Here is a 22950-nt window from a genome sequence, read left to right as displayed (position 1 = left end):
ATAAGGTCGCTGTAGAACAGTTCTAATTGTATGTTGACATGGGGTAAACCTTGAATTACACATGCAGTTTTTTTTTTAAATCTCAGTCATCAGCCTAGAAAATCGGCTGTCAGTTATTTGTATTACTCTAGTACCACCCGACGGAACTGAATCGCAAGGGTCTGACGAAAAGGAAGGGAAGGATCAAAGAGAAACATACCGTGCCCTGGGTATGGCAATCATAAGAAAGTGCTCCCCATTATGAATATGAGGGGGTGCTGTAAATTCTAAGACAAATTAAGAAATTTGAACAGAAAAAGTTGGCACAGAATAAAAATCATCGTACAGCAATATGAACAAACATAAACGCAACACACTAGTACCTCCCTTGTTTAGATATAGTCTAGTCGATTTCACAGGACCGGATAAAATGGATGTTTGAAGAACACACAAACAATTTTAGAGGGCCTGTCCAAGGCCTCACCATTAAAGGATTCTCCCACGCTTCTTTGAGTACGTGTGTGTATACTAGTAGTATGTACACTCCCCATTTTTGGCAGGCTTGACCTGTGCCGACTCCACAAGCAGGAGTGGAATACGTGGTCTACGTTCTAGTCTGTGTAATACAAACTGCACACAGTGGTGGGTGAAGGTGGGTTCACACATATGCCTATATATTCACTATGAGTCCGTATGAGGTCCGTATGGAATTATTAGCCTCTACCAGGCTCCACAGGTCACTGGAAAATGGACAAGCCAGATAACCTACTAAAACGAGTTAGCTGGGTCGCAAATCATACTCCTCGGGCAGCCATGGCTATGTCGTTTAGTATACTCGCTATCTGTCTATATTTGTCCAATTTTCAGGGACCTACGGAGCCTGTTAGAGGCTAAAAATTCCATACGGACCTCATACGGACTCATGGTGAATTCAATTTCAACTATTTTCCAATGACCTTATTGACCTTGTAGTATATATACAGCCAGTAGGTGAACACAGGACCCCCATTTACGTCCCTTCCGAAATACGAATGTAGCTCCAATCGAGATGCCTTTCCTAGAATTTGAACTGGGGTCCCCCAGTTACCGACTTATAGGAACCAGGAGCTCAACTGTACTACTGCTACCAATTGAGCTATATGGACATGCCCTTGACTCAATCATTGAAATATCGAGCAAATGTCAAAGTATGACTAAAAAAATACACAAAGTGTAAAAAGACTCATTATTCTTAATGTACGACATTTTTAGCTCTCTGTCAAATCGCTCTGTTAGGCCTACGTCACAATTTCAAACCGTGCCCCCGCTGGACTGTTTATGGAAACGAAAAATACAAATGTATACGTAAATATATACACAAATGATGCCCACGATTTTTCTCTTTACGTCTTGTGTAGTTTGGTGCCTTTTACATCATACTTTTCGTTAATTCCCGAAAGCTGCCCGGCCGGACCCCGGTCTGGAAACGTGAAGCAAGCCTTAGGCTAAGGTATCATTTCCACAAAGGGGCCCGGCCGGCCAGTTTGGGGAACGAAAAGTACGATATGAAAAACACAAGAACTCAAAACGGATCCCCAAAACATTCAACAGCATGCCTTGTGTATATTTATTGGCATAAACTTGAATTTTTCGTATCCGCAAACAGCCCGGCCAGGCCCCCGTTTGGAAAGGTGACGTACTCGTAAGCCTTATACCCCCTCACATGTAGCGAAAATCGATCGGACGACGACGACGAGTCTGCGAGCTCTAAATTACGAAGAGGCATGGCCTTGACGGGGTAACTCTGTCATTTCTTCGTCGGCATCAGGGTCATGCCTCCTCGTAATTTAGAGCTCGCAGACTCGTCGTCCGATCGATTTTCGCTACATGTGAGGGGGATATTGAGCGCCCTAGCGGAACAAGTTTTTTTTTTCCCCCGAAGCCACGCCCCCGTCGCTAAGACAGATCGGGGTGTCCCACACCCTGTCACCTGTATCCCGGATCACCTGGGCCCATACTATACAAACACACCCAGGACCAGAACGTACCTTACACACCAGGTAACGACACTAGGACGGACCGAAGTACATACAAACCACGCAAGGTACGGACCATTTTCCTTGACTGTACTTTGTTTACAATGAATGATGAGGGAACGTGTAGTTGTGTTGTGTTGTGACCTAGTTGACAGTTATTGGCTTAAGAGTCCCAAACAGGCCTGGGAAATGTTGTTGGTTCATCAGCAGGGGCCAGAACTCTTGTGTCATCATTAGGGTGATCTTTGCTCCGAGTGCAAGTGGGCAAGTGGCGAAATGTATAATCTCTCCTCTCTCGAGCTCTCGCCCTCCCCCTCTCTCTCCCTCTCTTTCGAATTCCCCCTCTCTCTAGCACTCTATGTCTCGCTCTGTTTTCCTCTCTCTCTCTCTAACTTCTTTTCTGTCTGTATATGCTGATGTGTCATTTCTTTCCGACTGTATTTCTTTCTTTCCTTCTAGTGTGGGTGCCGATTCCCTTTTCTCTCGGCTCTCTTTCAAAACCCTCGGCGCGTGTGTACGTGTGCGTACGTGCGTGGCTCTCTAGGAGTATGTTTTCGCGTGCCAGCCAGTGAACAACCGACAACAAAGCTAAACGTTGCACAGTTTCTCCTCTCCCAAATGTTTACCACCAAACCAGTCCCTGAATGTAGTGCATCCACCGGTTAAAGGGTCGACCACCATTTAGCTATGCGCCATGCTGTTGGTACGCACGTGTCCGTGTTACAATACCAATACCACAAGCGCTAAATACGCGAAGAAACGACAAAACGTACAGAAAAGGTGTTACTGTTCGCGAGAACGCCTTGGTTGTTGTTTAACCTTGCGAACGGAGGTGGATGTTTTTGGAGATAAAGTTACGGGTTGCCTGGATCGGTTTTCGCATGTTTTATGCCCGTGGTAAGTATGTTCTGTTGACACTTCTTGATAACCTTTGCCACTGCCGGTTAAATCAGCGACTCAATCCGTGTTCGGAGTAGGCGAAGGTTACGTGCAACAATTGCTCCATTTGTAGGTGGAGTAAGCTCTCATTATACGTCGAGACACAGTATTATTTTAATAGGCAAAGGCTAATATTCCGCGGTTCAGAATAAAACACATATAAACATATATACTAGACGTACAGACAGTTGTTGAAAGAAATATACTTAGCTATGAAATAAAAGACGCAAAGAAAATAAACTATCAACAACAGAATTGTGGATAACTTTCAGTCACATGGACTGGAAAGTAATTTGGTGTTAAGGTATTCCAAAGATTAACGAGGGTGCGTATACATTTCAAATCCCCTTTCTTACCTTAAGAATGGTCTCTGATTAGCTTTCGGCAATCAAAACAGAATCTTTTCAGTCGGTATTATAGTTGCTTTAAGAAAATTGCCCTGTACACGAATGCCTTCTTGGATTGGTCTACGTTAAACATAGTACATATGCAGATTACGAATATAGAATGAAATTTATACATGACATCCAGTAGTTTTCTAGCGAGATCCAATCACATCAGGTCACCGACATTAGGCAATAACTGTCGAGTTACACCATTGCCTATCATGTAAATACCATGAACTCAAACCAAGCAGGCTTGACACTTTGTCGCTTTGCACCGTGCAACAGTGACAAGCACCCTCGCCATTCCTAAAATCAGTTCTCCATTGTAATAGATAAACAAACCGGCAGTGTAAGTGGATGAAAACAACAATCACAAACAGCAAAGCTTGTAGTAACAGGTGAAGAGTGTAAATACACCTTTAGGTGGATCATGTAAAAAAGGTTTATTTTGAAATAAGATTAGGCGCGCTTTACCATTATCTAAAGCCAGAAACGTGTCCTACAATTTTTTTAATCAACTGCTATGACACGTATCACATTTCTTTGTTCTTATTTCGCAGTTCTAAATTCACGTAATCATAACACTCTCTGAAACTTTTTTCAGAAGCAGAAACACTTATAGACATTGCCCTCTACTAAGAGGGTATAGAGAAAAGAATCTGTCAATTTTGTACTTTGGGTAAAGTTGAAAATGAAGTACATTTTACTGTGGATTGTCCTTTGTATGATAGCGATTGAAGCATTCTATTTGACTATGTGTTAAGAAAATATCCCCACTTCCGATACTTGAAAAGTGAAAAGAAATCTATATTCATGACAGCTTTTGACAAACCAACTCTAACCAACCCTACAGCTAGCTACATTTATGCAATTACCAAGAAGCGAGAGGAAGTCGAATGTCCTAGAATAGATTAGACGTATATATACATATACATATACATATACATATACATATACAGATGTGTATGATTGTTCCCCATTGTTTACATGTATATGATTGCTATGTGACCTGTACTTAGCCCAGTAGGGCAAAAATGTGCAATAAAGGTCTTCATTCATTCTTCATTGTCTTTCAGTTTAGAGTTTAGTGGAAAGCAGTGAATGTATCTAGCGAACCCGATACAAGCTTAATAGACGTCCGGTTAAGTGAATCTTATGCAGGCCTAAAAAAGGACACCCTCTTGCATTTGAGGCTCAAACTGACCCAGAAAATGTTGTCTAAAAATACCCCATGTCGGCACAACAGATTAAGTAGGGGCGGTGTGTCTTTTGAAGTAGGTGCCCTAAAGGTGAGCACCTCGCCCCATCTATATCGGCTCACCTGTACGAATTTTGATTTCTTAGTATTGCACACCTGGTAAACCGCCTCCTGGCGTAACGCACGCGGGTTTGTACTGAACACGCTGCATATCCGGACAGATTTTACATTTGATCCACTCACATCGGAAGGTCCCCTACTCTTTTTGATACGCGTGGTGGGTCCTTTAAAGTGCTCCATCCGAGGGACAGGCCTAACCGAAGCTAGGTACTCATTTTTCACCTGAGTGAAGTGAGGAAAGTCGTGTCAAGTGCCTTTCGGCCCAAGGGCACAAGATCGGCAGCATATCAACGGATTCGAACCCTGAACCCCAGGGCTATGAATCGAAGAGCCTACCGATTGCGACACGCTTCTCCACTGATTGCGATACTAGGGGGTTCACACGTGGGTGTATTTTCAAGCCGCGTGAGTTCCGCTTTGACAGTTTGGCTAATCTCTTACATACGCGGCCGTACGCACAATAAGCACCTCATACGCATATGAGTCGTTTTGTGAAAGTTTCGAGTACGCAGGGATGCGAAAATATACGTATTGATATTTTAGGTATAAAGTCTGTGGCTGAAGTCATCGTTTCGGTCTGCACTGTAGAGGTCAAATAAAATATAACTTCTTCCCTTTTTGAAACTTAACCTAAACCATAAGAATGTCAACACGCAACTCGTTCGGACTTGTATAAGAATGGAGTTTGATAGCTCACATGCAGGCCTCGCCGTGGGCGATGGGAATCGAATTCTTTTCAGAAGACCTAAGGAAGTGTTAAGAAATATCACTGCGTCACAGAGTCTGGATGCGATGCTAGTGGCCAATTTTTTTTTTCCAAGTGTAATTGTTACTACAATGTTTGAAGTCGCAACAGGAGTGAAACAAGGATGTATTTTATCCCCCTTTCTATTTGTTATTGTCATTGACTTCCTTATGAAGAAGACCAAACAAGTCGGAGATGGCATAGCTTTTGGTGACGGGTCACTGAGTGATCTCGACTTCGCAGATGATTTAGCTGCTTTGGCCAACAGTTGTGAGAATCTGCAAGGTTTCACAGAAAGACTCTCTACCACAGGGGCGAAAATTGGGCTCAGAGTAAGTGGAGAAAAAACCAAAGCAATGACAACAATCCATAATGCAGCACCAATCGTGCTTGAAAATGAAGTAATCGAGTATGTCGACAAATTCACTTACTTAGGCAGCATTATCACTATGTTTGGTGGCACAGAAGAAGACGTCAAATCTAGGCTTGGCAAAGCTACTGGTATGTGGCAATACTTGAGAAAATTCTGGCTATCTAAGCAAATCAGTGTACCGTTAAAGTTAAAGTTATTCCAGACTATTGTGATGCCAATAGCCACATATGCATGTGAATCGTGGAAATGCACTGCAGAGGTAACGCAATCACTAGACACTTTCCAACGTAAATGCCTTAGGACAATCCTAGGCATCTCCTGGCGTGACCACGTCACAAATGAAGAGCTCATGCAAAGAGCTAAGGTGCCTCTAGCCAGTGAGACAGTCAGAAGAAGAAGATTGAGATTTGTTGGACATGTATGGCGTCTATCCGACAAAAGAACAACAAAAACAGCTATGTCATGGGCTCCTAAGGGCACCCGCCCCAGGGGCAGGCCTAAAACTACACTAAGACGGACAATCTTGAATGATGGAAGAAAAATGGGTTTAAACAGTATGGAGAGCATGGCAGTAGCAGCGCAAGACCGCACGCTTTGGAGAAGATATGCTCGACGAGTCGACCAATGCAACAGTGTTGCGGGAGGATCTAAGGTCTAAGGTAAGGTAATTGGAAGGAACCCTTCGAATTCACCCACATATGAGTAAAAGAATCCTTAATCTTTAACTGTGTGTCCATATCGAAGCACCCAAACAGTGTTTATCTCCATGAAAATGGAGATGTACTTTTGGGTGTGTCCCTGTGTGTGTGTGTGTGCGAGTGTGTCTGTGTGTGTGTGTGTGTGTGTGTGTGTGTGTGTGTGAGTGCGTGTGTGTGTGTGTGAGTGTATTTGTGTGTGTGTGTGTGTGTGTGTGTGTTGTCTGTTGGATTTTTGCAGTCAGCATAACTCAAGAACCTCTTGATGGATTACGATGAAATTTGGTAGGTAGGAGTTGGGAAGACAAAGGTTAATGTCAATTTGGGCCCCCTAATATGTGACCTTGGTACTGCAGCAGAATGTCCATTTCTTGTATCTTTTGACCTTAACATGCTATGGTCTTGATTTTTTTGGTGACAGATAGCTTGTTTTTTCTGCATCACCTCGCCCCTTGTTCCTACATCCACACATTCAGAATAAGTGCTAGAGGGGTTCCTATAAATCAATGAGGGAACTGCCTTGCTGTGACGATAGACAATCTAGCCTGGGGACATACATACCGTTCTGCACGGCAGTATAACCAGAATAATAGAAGCTGTCCGGAGAGCCTGATTTATTCATACCCATTTAAAGAGTGTCAACAGATTTACAACAGACGGTATAGGTAGAAAAGTCACAGACACTACGTGATAGAATAAACATAGTAAAGGAAGAGAAATATGTCTTAGGGGCACATACCGATACTAGAAACCTTGCATAAAGGGTAAAGGTATAACCTTTTAAAGAGAAGTCGTTATTTAGTATGTCTAGGACACGGTATTGGAAGGTGGAGCCCATCCCTCTACTCTCACTGCCGTGCCAAGCGAACTCAGGTACTAATTTTTTACACCTGGGCGGAGTTGGGAAAGTCGTGTGAATCTACACATGCCTTTTCTAAGGGCACAGGATTGGTAGCATGACAGGATTCGAACCCTGGACCTCTGGATTCCCGCCAAACACTCTACAGTTATGCCACACGACCCCAACTATACCTTTCATACAATAGGTCCACTATGTAGGATGATGACAATACAGAATGTAAATTTCTAACCCTTTCTTTAATCTCCAAGCAGATCCTACGGTGCCATACGGTGCAAAGCTGGTCAATGGGTATAGCCTGCCAAAGGGAGTCAGACGGAAGCATACACACTCCTATAGGCCGGCTTCACCCCTCTGCCAGCTTTTGATAGTATCCTATGCTACAGTATGATCTTCTTTAAATTGTACATTAAGTCAACCCTATGGCATTGCACACCAATGTTTAGCGAAGGTAGTTGCAATATTATTGCACCATACAAACATGTTAAAAACTGTTCAACCAACACACGAGGCTTCATGTCTGTTTGGTGTCAATTCTGAAACTCCTTTTTTTCGTTTTTCTTAGTTTTATTTAACCTTGAACATAACATCTCTTCTGCCTTGGTCATTTTTCAAGAGTTGAGGATGCCCTGAGTCTTGTTTTGGAAAAAAAAACATATCATCAATGTGCAATACAGCATTCGTAGTGTTTTTTTAATTCTCTATATTACTGCAAATGGTTTTATGACACGTTCATACGCCACAACAAAAGTAGCTATAGTGCAAACGGAGTGCCGCAACCAAGATATTATAGCCGTTGCAAACCTTAGATACGTGTATGATCATTTCATTGCAGAGTATAATGTACCCCGTATCAGACAATGACATATGAACGTACATTCATATTTTAGATTTGGGCTGTTCCATTATATTGTGTTGCTACGTACCATAATCATTTGTTTTCTACACAACGGATTGTGCCAAGGAGATTGATATGTAAACCTCAGTGATCGACAAATAGCCGCTTTGTCTTGTGCGCACAAATTATACCCACGCCTTAGACAACATAGGCACGACTAACCATACCCTGTCAAGTGATCAGTCATTCATGCCCATAGGGCTAAATCGGAAATCTCACCTTTTGAAAGACATTCGCTAACAGGGATGGGGGGGGGGGCAATTAGATTACAATATGATGTTGAAAATGCCAGTGCTTGACGCATTGCAGTTTGACGTACATTGTTGACCTGTATTTGTCACTTCTGTACCTGTATCTATATAGCCGGTATAACCGCCCTTCAGCGTAACACACCAGCTTCGTAGGCACGCGGCGCGGCAGCAGCTGGTTATATTACACCGAAGGACCCGTCACACCTAACTTTTGCACATATATCTGCAAGCGTTCTTTGAAATTATCCAGAGATGATGCCCCTACTGTGCTTGGTGATAGCAAATTCCACTCTACGATAGTTCTGGGAAAATACGAATTTTTGAACACATCAATCCTAGGTTGGTAGCTCTTGTACTTGAAGTCATGGCTGTTTTTTGTTCTTTTTTGAGCTGGTATTAGATACTTATCAGTCGGCACGTCCACCAGCTTATTGGTCATTTTGTACATCATGCAAAGTCTGGACATTTCCCTTCGGTCGCTAAAAAAATAGAGAAATCCGTATCCGTAGGGATCCCTATATATGTATACCCACCCACATTTTTTAGGAACGTAACCGAAAACACAACGTTTTTGCTAGGCCTTACCAAGGACATGCATTGCTGTTACGAAGTTGTTACAATATCACCCAACCGAGAACTTGACTTTGACACTCTTCACCAAAGGCGTGAGGTTCACAGGGACACAAGGAAATGTCACAGGAGTCAAGCTCAAGATCGAAATACCACACGAAGTCATGGAGAGTCGATACACACAGCACATCGTTCGTGCTTCTGTCATCTATACTTCTCACGCAAGGGATGATTTCAACAGGCTAATCCGCAAGAAAGGTCGGTTTGTCGGTAAAGTTCAAGATGGTGTCCTTGAGCAAGGACACTGTAACATCGACTATCATAATTCCACCAGGTGCTATAATACCGCCACCTCAAAAAAAAAACGTTAGTATAGAGGTCTTCCCAAGATTGTCTTGAACACCGAATGTTAAATATACTAAAAGTAATACAATTCAGATATTTATGTGTTGATGACAATCTTGAGAAGGCCTCTATATCAATTTTTTTGAGGTGGCGGTATAATGGTACCTGGTGGAATTATGCGAATGTATGTTGCCAACAAGAAATCAAGAACATAGCACGTCCAGGTCAAAGATATGATAACCAGAATTCTGCTGCAGTACCAAGGTCACACACCAGGGGCCCCAAAATCTACTTCCCAACACCTACCCACATACCAAATATCATCGTAATCCATTTAGAGGTTCTTGAGTTATGCTGACTACAAAAATCCGAAAACACAAACACGCAGACACTCAAACAGACACACAAACACACCCAAAGCTATATTTTCAATTTTCATGGAGATAACTACTGACTATCATAACACTCAGACAAAGACGTCGTCCTACGGCATTGTGATGATATTGTCGTGTTTCTTAATAACGACGCCGTCACATTTGTCGTAGAACGTCGTACGATTCTGATGTCTTAAAATTTTCAAGCAGACTGTGACAGAGCCGTATACCGACCAGGATAAAAAGCTTCCCGGTAACAAGAATTTTGTATACGACAAAGGCACAACTAGCGTTAATCTAATATAGTGGGCAATCGTACTGTACGAAGACTCTATGTTATTGTTTTCATGACCCACTGACACGAAGGCAACAAACCTAGATAGCATCTACGAAGCATACTTCAATACATGCACGTAAAGGGGAAAGAAAAAACACGCCAGTACCACAACACCGAACGGAGACTACTATGTTTCGATCGTGTCAGTCTACACATCAGTCCTGGACTCTAGGTCGACGACCTGAGTCTTGGTCTAGTCGGTCTATTGTTGTCGATGTCTTGGTCTAGTCGTTCCATTATTGCTGTTGATGATTTTGTTGTGTCTCAGCCTGAGTCGAGATCCTTATCGAATTTTAGAGAACACACAACACATTGGTATTATCGACTTAGTACTTTTACTAATTCGCTTGCACGGAATTTTACGGGACAGTAATTTTAACCTTTTGCAACTAGACGTGCCGGCACGGAATCATACAAGAACGGGGGCAAACGGGAAACAGACCGCTTTGCTTCAATACATCACCCTGCCTTCCATGTAAGCTAATATCCCTATCACATTATCCGCGGTCTTTGGGCGTATCGATGGAAGATCGGCCATATTTAAGATCGACAGAGGGTTGCGCGTATTTTTCACCTGAAAACCGTCCCTGCCACTTATAAGCCATACTTTGTACCTTGTACAATTGTTGTGCAATAAAGTTATTATTATAAGCGAGACTCCGCCGATTTTCGCCAAATGTGACAGTGATATAAGGGTGTGATCAAATCGGTCGTGCGACCGTCGTACGATTGGTAACTTTGGGCATTTTGGAGGACAAAAATATTCTTCTGCAAAGTTCAACTGTCTTGGTACACAACTTGCAATTGCAATTGCTGTTTTGGATCCATGTCGATGCTTTGTTCTGTCACGGCTTGAAAATCATATGGCATGAATAAGAAATTAACGGGTCTTGTTAGTGGCAAGTGTGCAGATGTTGACACACTGGCAGCACCAAATCTGTAGGTGTTTTTGGCACTTATAGACAGATTAGCCGTGAGGCTCGGTGGGCGTCACTCCACCGTCATGGGGGCAGGGGCATGGCGAGTATCGAACTCAGGACCTACTGATTCTGGTTCCAACGCTCTTGCCGTGGCATGAAAATCGTACGACAATTGCCCGACCTACGCGCCCTAACGCTCTATTAAACTCCGGAGGCCTGGCCACGGTATGCCCTGTAAACGCATTTATAAGACACGGTTTTAAGTTTGAGCCTCCTTTGACCATGCTTGTCAGACACGCGTGCATGGATTTCACACTTCCGATGTACTGAAAAGGTCGCAGACACATCAGAGCAACAGCGCATGCTAAACGCGTCGTTTTGTAGCCACAGTTTGAGCTAGCATGCCAAGAAAAGATGTAAAAACAAGAAGTTCTACTGGAGGAAGGAAAGGCGCCAGAAGGCCCACAATCTACCTTGACCTTTGTCTTCAGAAGACCTACCCGCATACCAAATACCATCACAATCCATCCATAATTATCTCTTAAGTTATGCTGACAACAAATATCTAGAAATTATGTTACAATTTTAAGACCTTATAATAGTTATATCCTTACACAAAATAAAGCGCTTATCAACAAGCTTTCGATCAGTCATCTGATCCTTATCAAGTTGAAATGACCCAAAGCCTAAATTTGAAATTGTAACATTATGTTGACTACCGTCACAAATGAACCTACATTCAAGTAAATATCTAGAAACATACGTACAAACACACAGACAACAGACAGACACACTGACAGACCAGAAAGAATGCTTCCATTTTTCCTGCAGGTAATACACTATTTCTGTATTATAGATAGTAGATCACGCACGGTAGTGGATAAGTAGTATTAACGTTACCTGTTGGTGCTACTCAGTACTGTACCCTTCAGTCAAACCCAGCGAGCTCTCTTCTGTACAGACCAACAAACATTCGTTCCCAATAGCGAGAGTCTGGAAAACTGTCGATAGACGAGAGAGTTTGCCTTCGTGCACGCGTTTTAGACTAAGAAGCAAATGTCACGCGACAACACACTTTCAGGAACTCCCAATTGGCAATGCAACAGGATAGAAATTCCGTGGGGCAGGTTTTTGGCACATAACTCATGCAGAGGTCCTAGGTTCGAATCCTGTAATTCAAACTGTTATTTCACCGATCTTGAAGCCTTAACCCTTGTCCTGCTGGCTATCATAGTTTAACCTCTAATTTTAACCTCTCAGAGTAAAAAAGTAAAATTGACCTGTTCTGTGCTGCGCATGCTGCTGCAAATTTACTTCCCCATTCGATGGGCTTTGCTGTGGTATGAAACTTTTACATGAGAAATACCCCAAACTCATGACAATACAGCTCAGCATGACAAGGGTTAAATATGTCCATCCCGTATATAAACGGGCTCAGCAGGACAAGACACTTTACACGACTTTCTTCACTTTACTCAGGTGTAAATGATTACCTAGAGACGTCTCTTAGATAGGACGTTAAATGGAGGTCCTGTGTTTGAGGAGAGCCACACTTCGATCACATTAAAGAACCCGCCACACTTATCGGAGAGGGGCAAGGGTACTTCCCAATGTGAGTGTATCAAACCTCTGACAGTCAATATATAGGCTATAGAATTTCCCGCAAGTTGAAGTTGGTAGCCTCAAAAACAAAGAAGAACTTGACAGAACGTATCGTATATTAGAATGATATACTGTATAAAGTTTCCCAATGCTGTGTCAAAAATGATATCTTATGCAACGGACATGATTCTGATGCAACGTTGACCAAACAATTGATATTCAACAGAAATTGTAAGTACAATATACAGCAGCTCATGTACATACCTGATAACTTGTTGCATTGCAACTCATGTACCTTGTTGGGCAAGGGTTTTAAAGCGTATTTTGCTGGGCCGCGACTGTTGGTGATATTCGCAAACTGGCTACAAACAGGCGCCAATGAGCCGGCAATTGGCACCAACGAGCGCCAATTCGCCGCCTAAAGTTAGCGATTCGTGTAGAAATTGCAAAGAAACCAAAGACTTGTACATCCTTGAAAAAAAAAGCGTTGTATAGATTTCCAAAGTCTTTGAGAAAGGTGCCAAAATTAGGAGCCAATTAGCGTCAATGGACGCGAAGTAGACGCAAACGGGCGCTCTCAATTCTAAAGAAAAACAACGTAATATGTCAGTTTGCTTGCTCTAATACATCTAGTAACATCCATCATTACACATATGGCACAAAGCATGATACAGTGACACCTATATGGTATATGGTTCGTGTGAACCGTGTCAGATCGTTTTGGTTATTTCAGTAACAGTAAAGGTTATTATATATGTACGTGTACTACATGATATATAGGTTACCTATGTTGTGCCAAGTATTATAAGGCCATGATAATTTGATTATATGGATGACATCCACGTGCGCATCAATTTTCGTACAAATCAGCTGCAAAATGAGCAAATATACGCCGTGGATTGCCGTAGATATCGGAAACGGAATAATTATGTCATAGAATACCAGCGCCAATTCCAAGGTGAAAGAAGAGGATGAGAAAGAACAAAAAAAGCAAGAACACTATCGTTCGGTATTCCATACTCTGTGTGTTTGGTCATTTGTTCAACTTTCCTGACTTCTTAAATTTCGTAATGAAGGTTGGCAAAACCTTTTTTTTTTATTCTCACGCGTACGCTCGCATGAGTCTTTGGGGTTCCCAGAGAATGTTTTGATCCATATAATCAAATCAACGTGGACTAATGTCATAGAATGGCAACGTCAATTCCAAGGTCAAAGAACAAGATGCGAAAGAACAAAAACAACTAATCTATTGTTCGATATTCCATACTCTAGATCTGTGTGTTTGGTCATTTGTTCAACTTTCCTGATCACTTAGATTTAATAACTTTTTTGTTCACACTAGGAGTGGGTACTGGTACGGTACACCAAGGACGTTACAACGTCCTTGGGTACATAAAACCGCTTTTCTAGTTGGACCGGTCCGAAAAAAACGGACCTGAAAAAAGTTAGTAGACAGGATTTTTGACCGGTTAGAAAAGGAACAGATTATACCGGCAGGCGTTCGTGTTTTGGGGCTTACTGGCCCAAGAAAATGGCAAGAACGAAGCTTCGAAGTAAACAAGAGTTGAAATTAAGTTTGAAGTCAAACTCGGTCTAAGTTAACAGAGCCTCAGAGGCAGTCAGTATTGTTCACATGAATAAAAGATTTCAAACGCCAGTGGAAGTCACCAAACAGAATCCTTAGTAGCGAAAGAACCATCATTTGAGTACATCAAATCACAAGTTTTCACAGACAGTTAGGTCCAGGTTCGCATCCGTACCTGGACCTGAATTTTCTGTACAAGTATCCAACCCTAAGGCTTAGGTCTCATTTAAAAAAGGGGGCCCGGCCGGGCAGCTATCGGGAGCGAAAAAAAATGATATAAAAGACATCAAAATACACAAAATGTCAAAATAAGATTCAAGGTCATAATTTGTGTATTTTTCTTGGTATACAATTTCATTTTTCATTTCTTAAAACATCCCGGCCGGGCCCCGGCTTGGAATTGTGACCCAGGCCTAATTCGCACGCTCGCACGAATTTTGGGGTTCTTACGGGATACAGTCCATATAATCCAATCCACATGACCTTACGTTCTGGGAGAGTGGCTCAACATGAGCAATCCCATGGAACAGTTGTAACCGAAGCCGATATGTAGGTGGGGCATGAATGTCACCTTGACGCTTCCACGTCCATAAGCATGTGTGATTTGTGGCTTCTGCGAGCTTTTGTGCTCACGAAAGGCCAGCCGAACGTCATTTATCTAAAGATACACTCCGTCTGAAAACGGGTTGAACTTCACGGGGTGTGTATTTGTCACGGAGCGCTGTAAAGCTTAGACATGGAGACATGCAAGTTGTCGTGAGCGAGGGGCACTTGGTCTTAACGTTCGTTGAAGGCGTAACAGGCTAGCGCAGTTTGGGACAAAGGTTAGTGTGCTGTTGTTGTGTCGTATTTGTCCTGTTATTTCAGACATATTCATGTCTCCTTCGTCATGAATGTCACGCAGCCATGTATGACAACAATCGTCAAAGGAAACGTAACCCTAATGTAATATACAATGTAGATATTGGCAAGAACAAGGAAGCGGTCACAATACTAGTCGTAGGTCGTTGATATATTCCGTCTGAAAACGGGTCGAACTTCACGGGGATGCGTATTTGTCACGGAGAGCCGTAAGGCTTAGACATGGAGACATGCAAGTGTCGTGAGCGAGGGGCGCTTGGTCTTAACGTTCGTTGAAGGCGTAACACGCTAGCGCAGTTTGGGACAAAGGTTAGTGTGCTGTTGTTGTGTCGTATTTGTCCTGTTATATCGGACAATGTCTCCTTCGTTATGCACGTATGTCATGCAACCATATATGACAAGGATCATCAAAGGAAAAGCAACCTTCGTACGATTTCGTTATCCTAGATTTTTCAAGCAGGCTGACAGAACCAATCACCGACAAGGATCTAAGACAGCCTTTTCCCTAACAAGGCAGATAAATTTCATGTAAGGTTATCACAATAATGTTTTCCATTTGCGATCGTACGAGGGTCGTACAACCAATGAGACCGGTCGCTAAGAGAGGAAAGGTCCAAAGCGTCGACAAGGGTCTAAGGTAGCCTTTTCTGCAACAAGACAGCTGAATTTTACATGCAAGCTTATACGAAGAATGCTTATATATTCCTTTTGCGATCGTACGATGGTCGCACGACGATCGTACGACATATGCGACAGGATTATAAGAAGGGAAGGCCATACCTGTGTACAGCCGATGAGGATCGCACGATAACTGGCAATCAATCTCGACAGTTGCCCATCGTGTAATGTTTTCTGGTCCTACTAGAGTACAGATACTGTAATATATGCCATGTCTGGTGTTTGACGCGAGGCGCCTATCTATATATAGAAGGATATTACGCCTCGCGTGTTGTTGCATATATTACTTGCGGTAACCTTGGCTGGGCTGTACGTGTGTTCAGCCAACTCAATAACAATGCGTGTATCCAAGACGTGCCTGTTTTAGCGAAGGATACCAAGTCATCGTGAGGACGGAGGCAATCTTCGACGGAAAAGAAGGTCGTTGTTTGATTTCAAGAAGAAGACTTATTTCATGGATGTTCCCGTAGCTCAATTGGCAGCAGTCTCACAGTTGAGCTCCTTGTTCTCAGAGTAGTTTTGATCGCGGTTCGAATCCGCGGAAGGGCATCTTTATTGGGGCTGCATTCATCTTTCGGTAAGGACATAAAATGTTAGACTCTACCAGGCTCCGCGGATCGGTGGTTTAATATTGTAGAAGTTTGACAAATTGAGTCAAAAGTACGCTGATATTGTGAGGAAAATACTCCTCTGGTGGACTGACTCCCCTAGCGTACTATTGACTCTATTTGTCCAATTTCTACAATTAGACGACCGATCCGCGGAGCCTGGTAGAGGCTAATAAAATGTCCCGTGTTCGAGGAGGTGCCACATTACTCAGATGGGTACCTACTGGCTATAACGTTACCACACAGTGTATTGTCGTTCAATTTTACAAAAACCTTTTAATGGCTAAATTATCGCTGTTACTCTACACAGATAAAGTACTGAAGCCATGGGCAGTCTTTCGGCAAAAGAGGACGGCACACCTGATGACGTCACGGGACTGACAGCCAATCAGATCCGTCACATCCGGGAAACCTGGCAGGTCGTCCTGAGCAACAAGAGAGCCAACGGGTTCGCCATCTTCAGGATGTGAGTGCTGGACTTGGATTGTCTAATCATGTTTTATTAATTATATAATAAATATTTTTGCTGGTATGTGAGAAACAGATTGTAAATCAGGGGCCCAACTCAAATGACAAAAACCGTGATTCGTGGTTATAAACGTTCAAAGCAGTTTCGAATGAAATGTAGCTGACAATGCTCAAAACGCAAGTCACGACAATCCTTTTAGAAGGTTTGAAATGTGTCTGGCAAGGTTTGGAACGCTCAGCAATTGTCAGGAAAAGCGTTATCTCTTGTCGCTTTGGGCTTTCGTACCTTTCGGACTTAATTTGGAACAACCTGAATTCGAAAACATCAACGTTGCAATGAATCATTTAAACGCGGAGTCACTGCGTCCTTTATACAAACAGGTGTTAAACTTCTTTGACTTCTATGTAACAAATTAAGACTGTAGGCACCATGGCGAACTATTTGCGTCTTTTAAAAAGTGTAAACCGTGCTAGTAAGGCGCTACCATACGGTGCTAGAAAGGCGCTACCATAAGCTGAAAAAACATTGGTTCCAGGTGACAGGATTAAATATTGCTGGGATGCACCACGATGTGTGTCACATTCTTAAGCTAGGGGCACAACCCACCGTATGTGCAAATATGTGCTGTCTATGTGCCAAAACGTGGGCAATCTTTTGGGATCCGTATTGAGTGGTAAGTACCGCCTATGTACGAACTAGTAGGGAATCCGACGGATTTTGGAGCACGCAGACACACCGTAGAACTTTTACGTGCAAGCAAAACTTTTTGTGTGCCATCGCGTCGGGCTGCATGCGGATGAACGTTTTCAGAAATACGTGGCGGACGTGACCTCCCAAAAAAGTAAAGACAAATTGCACGAACGGCGGGTTGTGCCTTTAGCTTTAGATGTTATCCAACAAAGAGGACGCTAGTTGAAGTTTGCCATAAAGTCATCCTTGCATGCATAGATCACAGATAATGGACGAGTGGGCGGATCACCCAAGCGAAAGATAAACAACGGAAATCTTACGACTTTACATGTTGATTCCCTAGCCTTTCTAAGGAATCTGGTGGGCGCTTCTTTTTTTAAAGCGCGCGTTATGTATACCCCCACCGAGTGTAGGTGCGTGTTGGCTCTTTTGTATCACATCACTTCTGCAGTTTATACGTATTTTGGCTATACAATAAGCATCTTGGCCCCGTATTTTACTAAACTGTTACGGGGTTAGGTTCTAAGGATCCTTTGTCTGCCTGTCAAATTCCAAAAAAAGTTTGTTTGTTTGAACTTTGTTTATTCATGAAGCTCAAATCAGCCTGCAGGCCGCTTTTCAATGAGGTCATGAGGCTAGAGGCAAGGGTCAGACAAAGTATATGGCAGATGTTCCATGTAAGACATCACGAAATCACCACAAACTGCAGCTAAACCGCGCGGGTCCGTTGCAACACCTTCGCCGAAGCCGTGTGAACACGAGCTTACCTGTTACATCTGCTCGAAGATTACGCCCAGCTAGGGTGAACTTGCTCTTGAACTTTCTCCTGGCAGGCCCAGAGTCTGTGTTTATGTAACAGAAGTGCCTTGTCGCTCGACAGCTTTCCCTGTATCTATAACTTACCGAGCAATAACGGGTCTTAAAAATACAGACATGAAACAGCGCTAGTTTCAAAAGCCTTTTCAAGTTGCTTCCAGTCTGTTTATGAGCATCTCAGAATCAGTTATAAATTTTGCTCTCAGTTAGGCCACGTTGATTTGATTATAGGGATGACATCCGCGCGCGCATCAATTTTTTGCCGTTTCCAAAAAGGTTTTCAACCTTATACTGTAAATCGTGTAAAGTACCTGCAAGATGAGCAAATGTATGTCTTAGGCTGCAAAATATAGAAAGACGGCTACTAATAATGCTAAAGTTATTTTAAAAGTAAAAGATGTGAAAGAAAATCTATACTCTGTGTTCAGTCATTTGTTATATCTCATTAAGAATGCAACTTTTTTGCCAAACATTTTTCATTCGCATGCCCGCAGCAGTTTTGGGGTTCCTAGAGGATGTTGTTCGTCAAATCAACATGACCTAATGTTTGTGACTAACGCTAGTTCACCTTTATCCGTGGGGTAACTTATATCCGTTGTTATCAAAACAAGGTTTGCAGCGATATCAAGTCGACAGACGGTGGTTTCAAATTGCAATATTTTCAAAGCATTGTAATTTGAAACCACCATCCGTCGAGTTGATATCCTTGAATACTAGTACCCTGATTTCAAATACAACGGATAGAGGTTACCCCGCGGATAAAGGTGAACATACGTCACATATGGATTACTTCCATTTGAATTATTTCCTGTACTTGAACCTTTGCTTATCCCATGTCCATACGTGTCTTCCCCAGACTGTTCACAGACTACCCGTTCACGAAGAAACTGTTCAGGAGTATGGACCAGGTGGACATAGACGTACCGGAGCAGTTCGAGAAGAACATCGCCCTGCGAGCACACATCACCCGCTTCCTGCACAGCTTCGACACGTACGTGTCCAGTCTGGACGAACCTGCGGACCTGCAGCAGCTACTGTACGATACCGGGAAGAGCCACCTCAGACATAGTGTCAAACCAGAGTACTTCGACGTGAGTTTTTTTTTTTTGGATCATTTATATATATTACTTGTGTATATGAATGAATGGGGTAGGGGGCGCTGGTTCGCGATTTTCAACGTTGGTTATGTTCTCTTTTGATGGGGGGAAAACTCCCTTTTTCCCCTCGGCAAACTCCCTTCCACGGCAAACTCCCCTCCACGGCAAACTTCCTTCCACGGCAAACTCCCTTCCACGGCAAACTCCCTTCCACGGCAAACTCCCTTCTATGGCAAACTCCCTTCTATGGCAAACTCCCTTCTATGGCAAACTCCCTTCTATGGCAAACTCCCTTCCACGGCAAACTCCCTTCTATGGCAAACTCCCTTCCACTGCAAACTCCCTTCAATGGCAAACTCCCTTCCTCGGCAAACTCCCTTCCACGGCAAACTCCCTTCCACGGCAAACACCCTTTCCCAGCATATAAGAGAACCTAACGTAGGAAATCGTGAACCAGCGCCCCCTTCCCCATAAAATAAAAGCCAGTCCCACACGAAGTCTGCGACGGAGGCTAATACATGTATCTTACCGTCGGAAACATTGTCATTTGCATTCATACAAATCATATATAGTATATTGTGTGTGAGGTCGCATTGTCTGTTAGATTTCAAAAGAATTTGGACTGAAAGCTTGCAAGAAATTGTGTTCAATTAATTAAACCTTAAGAAGAAGAATGGTTGAAATAATACGGTGGTAAATACAAAAGAAAATTGTAGAGATCAGCAAAATTACTTTTGCTAGAAGTAAAATTCAGAGGCATTGTCTAAAAACCATGTTTTTGGTCTACCTAGGCTCTGGGTAATGTTCTGATGAAGGGTTTGACGGCAGTACTGGGGAAAGACTTCACGGAAGAGGTACAGGGAGCCTGGGGAACTGCCTGGGGATTCTTCGTCATTCATCTGAAGCAGGGTCTGGAGGACGCGGTGCGCCACAGTGCGGAAACAAATGGAACTGCAGCAGGTGGGTCTGGAAAGGTCGCGAAAAACATCCAAGCAAACTCGGTAATATCCCGTTTTTCACCTATCCAATTGATGCGGCTATGAGGGATGTCTTAACTATTTGCAGTTGATCAAGAAAAAAAGTAATATTTTGCACACTATTGCTCACCACTGGGTAGCACCATAACCAAGCATTATCTTTGCTTTCTGCAAGAATTCTTAAATTCAGTGTTCAAGACACATTATATTAGTGTCTAAGTGCGGAGCTGTTATATGCATATGGGGCAAGTTCCTTTCGTCTATATTGTGCTGTTATAAACAATAGCCATTTAAACGTCATTTAATTAATAAGATAGGCTATAACTTACTTGACGTATGCTCCTTGCAAGTCCTCTGTCACACTAACCACCGTGGCAGCCCAGAAACTTGTATCCTGCATGGCCTTCCCATGTCATCCTTCTGTCAGCAATAAGCCAAAACGCTATTTCTTTGTCGTACCTGGGCCGCGATAACGTTCAATACGGATTTTATCAACTATGTTCATGGATTCAACCTGTTCTTCACAACTTTGCAGGGACAGACGAGTAGAGAGCTGCCCAGATCTAATCCCAATGACCAATGGAGTGGGTCTTCAACATTGATCAAGACACCACCAACTACATGTAGCACCAGGATGAAACCAGGGGAAACCACTAAAAGGCAATCACTCAGCAACTCTACAGAGACCAAAATTAGAATTGAGACTCTAGATTTCATAATTGGAATGTGACGCAAGATGTAAAGTATGATTCAAAGGAAACACGAACCTCAAAATATGTTCATTGTACATGACATTTGCAGAGTGACCTGTCAAATGTTTGGTCACTGAGTGGTCACCACTAGTGGAAAATGGGTGTAAGCATTATCAGCATTATATTACTTGTTCTTTCCAGACCAAGAAGTCCAAGATCATATCCTATTAGCTGTAAAACTGTATCTACAACGGTATGAAGAATTTGTTTTTACTTTTTTTAAGGTGACGTCTTTATATGAAAATGTTGTCCAAATGTATGTTTTCCAGATTTTAGATGGTGTCCCTTTAAAGGATATTTGTCACAGAAATCCCAGTTCAAAACAATTTCTACTTTTTTGAGTCAGTCTACCCCAGGTTTGATGCCCCTTGGTGACTATCACAGAAGAAAACTTAAAATGGGCATGTTTCAAAATTAACAGGTGTATATTGATGTATGTAAGGATGTTAACATTTAAGTATTAATGTGTTGAGTCTGCAAAATAGGTGACAATTTCCATGATGTGCTTTCTGAAATATGCTATCTAGATACAGACATGTATATATACATGTATTTGTCAAATAGAAAACAAGAGTCAACTTCAAATTTTATGAGATTCAAAATTGAACTCCCACAATAACCTAATGTTCCACCAATTTGACTCAACAGTTAATTTTTAGCATTACATGTTCTAGTAGAGCAACATAAGCTGAAGCACAAGTCTGCATTATAGGTGGGTATTTTCATGTAGGTTTAAGATATTTCTTTTTTGAGACGGGAGAAGCGGTTGTATGGATGCATGGATGGATGGATGGATGCATGAATCGGTCACTTTAACCAAATAGCCCTTCTATACGTGCTATTGCGTTATCGAGCCAGCGTGGCCGAGCGGTCTACAGCACGGTACTTATCTTCCGTAGATCGAAGGTTCGAACCCCACTTGCTAAATTTTTTTTCTTTGTTAGACAAATCTCATGTAGTGTTTTTTTAATAGAAGAAAGAGCAATTCAGTAATTCGATGTTTAAAAACTCTTTTTTCGTGTGATTTTGTTTAACATCCAGGCTTTTTCCAAAATACGCACCGGCCAGCTTTTTTCAGAAGCTTTCTTGTTTAGTTTAGGACTGGGATGTACTTATCTTTAGTTATGCATACTTTTATGAGTCATCAGATGAAATAAAATTAGAAATAGAATGGATAAGGAAAGCTTATAAAAAAGGGTTAATTTTATATTAATTTTCATAACTTTACCAACCTGTGACTAATATCATCATCATCTGACTAATACATATTTGGTGCCAAAAGATACTACAGCAGGGAAGGGGGTTAAAAACAGCTTAACCCTTAAACTGCCAAACCCAGATATATCCGGCACACATATACATGTCCTGTGTGCCGCACCGGGATATATCCGGGATAGCGTATTCCCCCAAAGTAGCAACTTTGCGCACGAACCCCAGAAGTTAGGGACTTTGGCCTTTTTCCGGGGGTTCTTTTTGGAGGTCAGCAGTCAACCCTGGTAGCACTGATAGCATTTTATAGTGCTGAAACTCTGGCAGTTTAAGGGTTTTAAGTCTCATGGTCTATTTTGATATTTATCAGGACATTGCTGAGGAAACAATGATATTATGTAAAATTATATCTTGTTTGCAAATAACTGCAGTTCTGTTAGCAATGATGGTAAATTCCTGTATATACAGAATAACAGATTAAATGGCTGTTCTCTCAAAGTTTTGTTGACTGTGGCTGAACTTCTTTTAAAACATGTGTGATATTCGATGAAGGAGAATTCTTGTTACACAACCAGTGGGTACTTACATAGCTTACGTTTCGA

The 22950-nt window shown here is 42.4% G+C and overlaps 2 protein-coding genes across 5 annotated transcripts in view; one reads left to right on the top strand and one right to left on the bottom strand.

Moving 5' to 3' along the window:
• Nucleotides 1–12080, bottom strand: part of LOC118419699 (cytoglobin-1-like) — a gene marked incomplete at its 3' end in the record, with an annotated part of 35077 nt that extends 22997 nt beyond the window's left edge. Inside the window, 1 exon segment of the mRNA XM_035826230.1 lies at nt 11905–12080.
• LOC118419696 (cytoglobin-2-like) lies at nt 1916–22846 on the top strand. Of its 4 annotated transcripts, none has more exons than XM_035826223.1 (5): nt 1916–2062; nt 16649–16804; nt 19170–19404; nt 20202–20370; nt 20923–22846. In XM_035826223.1, the coding sequence occupies exons 2-5, from the start codon at nt 16665–16667 to the stop codon at nt 20934–20936; spliced, it is 558 nt and encodes a 185-aa protein (XP_035682116.1). In that variant the 5' UTR covers nt 1916–2062; nt 16649–16664; the 3' UTR covers nt 20937–22846. The 4 variants fall into 4 exon arrangements, with proteins under 4 accessions (XP_035682116.1, XP_035682119.1, XP_035682118.1 ...); XM_035826226.1 differs by having other exon boundaries at nt 1936–2062; nt 16655–16804; XM_035826225.1 differs by lacking the exon at nt 1916–2062 and adding an exon at nt 14992–15015.
• Nucleotides 22847–22950: the final 104 nt, after the last annotated feature.

This window comes from Branchiostoma floridae, chromosome 7 (assembly GCF_000003815.2).
Source record: "Branchiostoma floridae strain S238N-H82 chromosome 7, Bfl_VNyyK, whole genome shotgun sequence".
NCBI lineage: Eukaryota > Metazoa > Chordata > Leptocardii > Amphioxiformes > Branchiostomatidae > Branchiostoma > Branchiostoma floridae.
Note: the sequence above shows the minus strand (reverse complement) of the source record. Positions and strands in the feature narration are given on the sequence as shown.

Bases quoted from the DNA above. Each gene is read 5' to 3' on its own strand.
- LOC118419696 (XM_035826223.1), top strand. From the start codon at position 16,665: ATGGGCAGTCTTTCGGCAAAAGAGGACGGCACACCTGATGACGTCACG. The intron at 16,805-19,169 runs GTGAGTGCTGGA...TGTCTTCCCCAG, and splicing joins GGGTTCGCCATCTTCAGGAT to ACTGTTCACAGACTACCCGT. The intron at 19,405-20,201 runs GTGAGTTTTTTT...TGGTCTACCTAG, and splicing joins TCAAACCAGAGTACTTCGAC to GCTCTGGGTAATGTTCTGAT.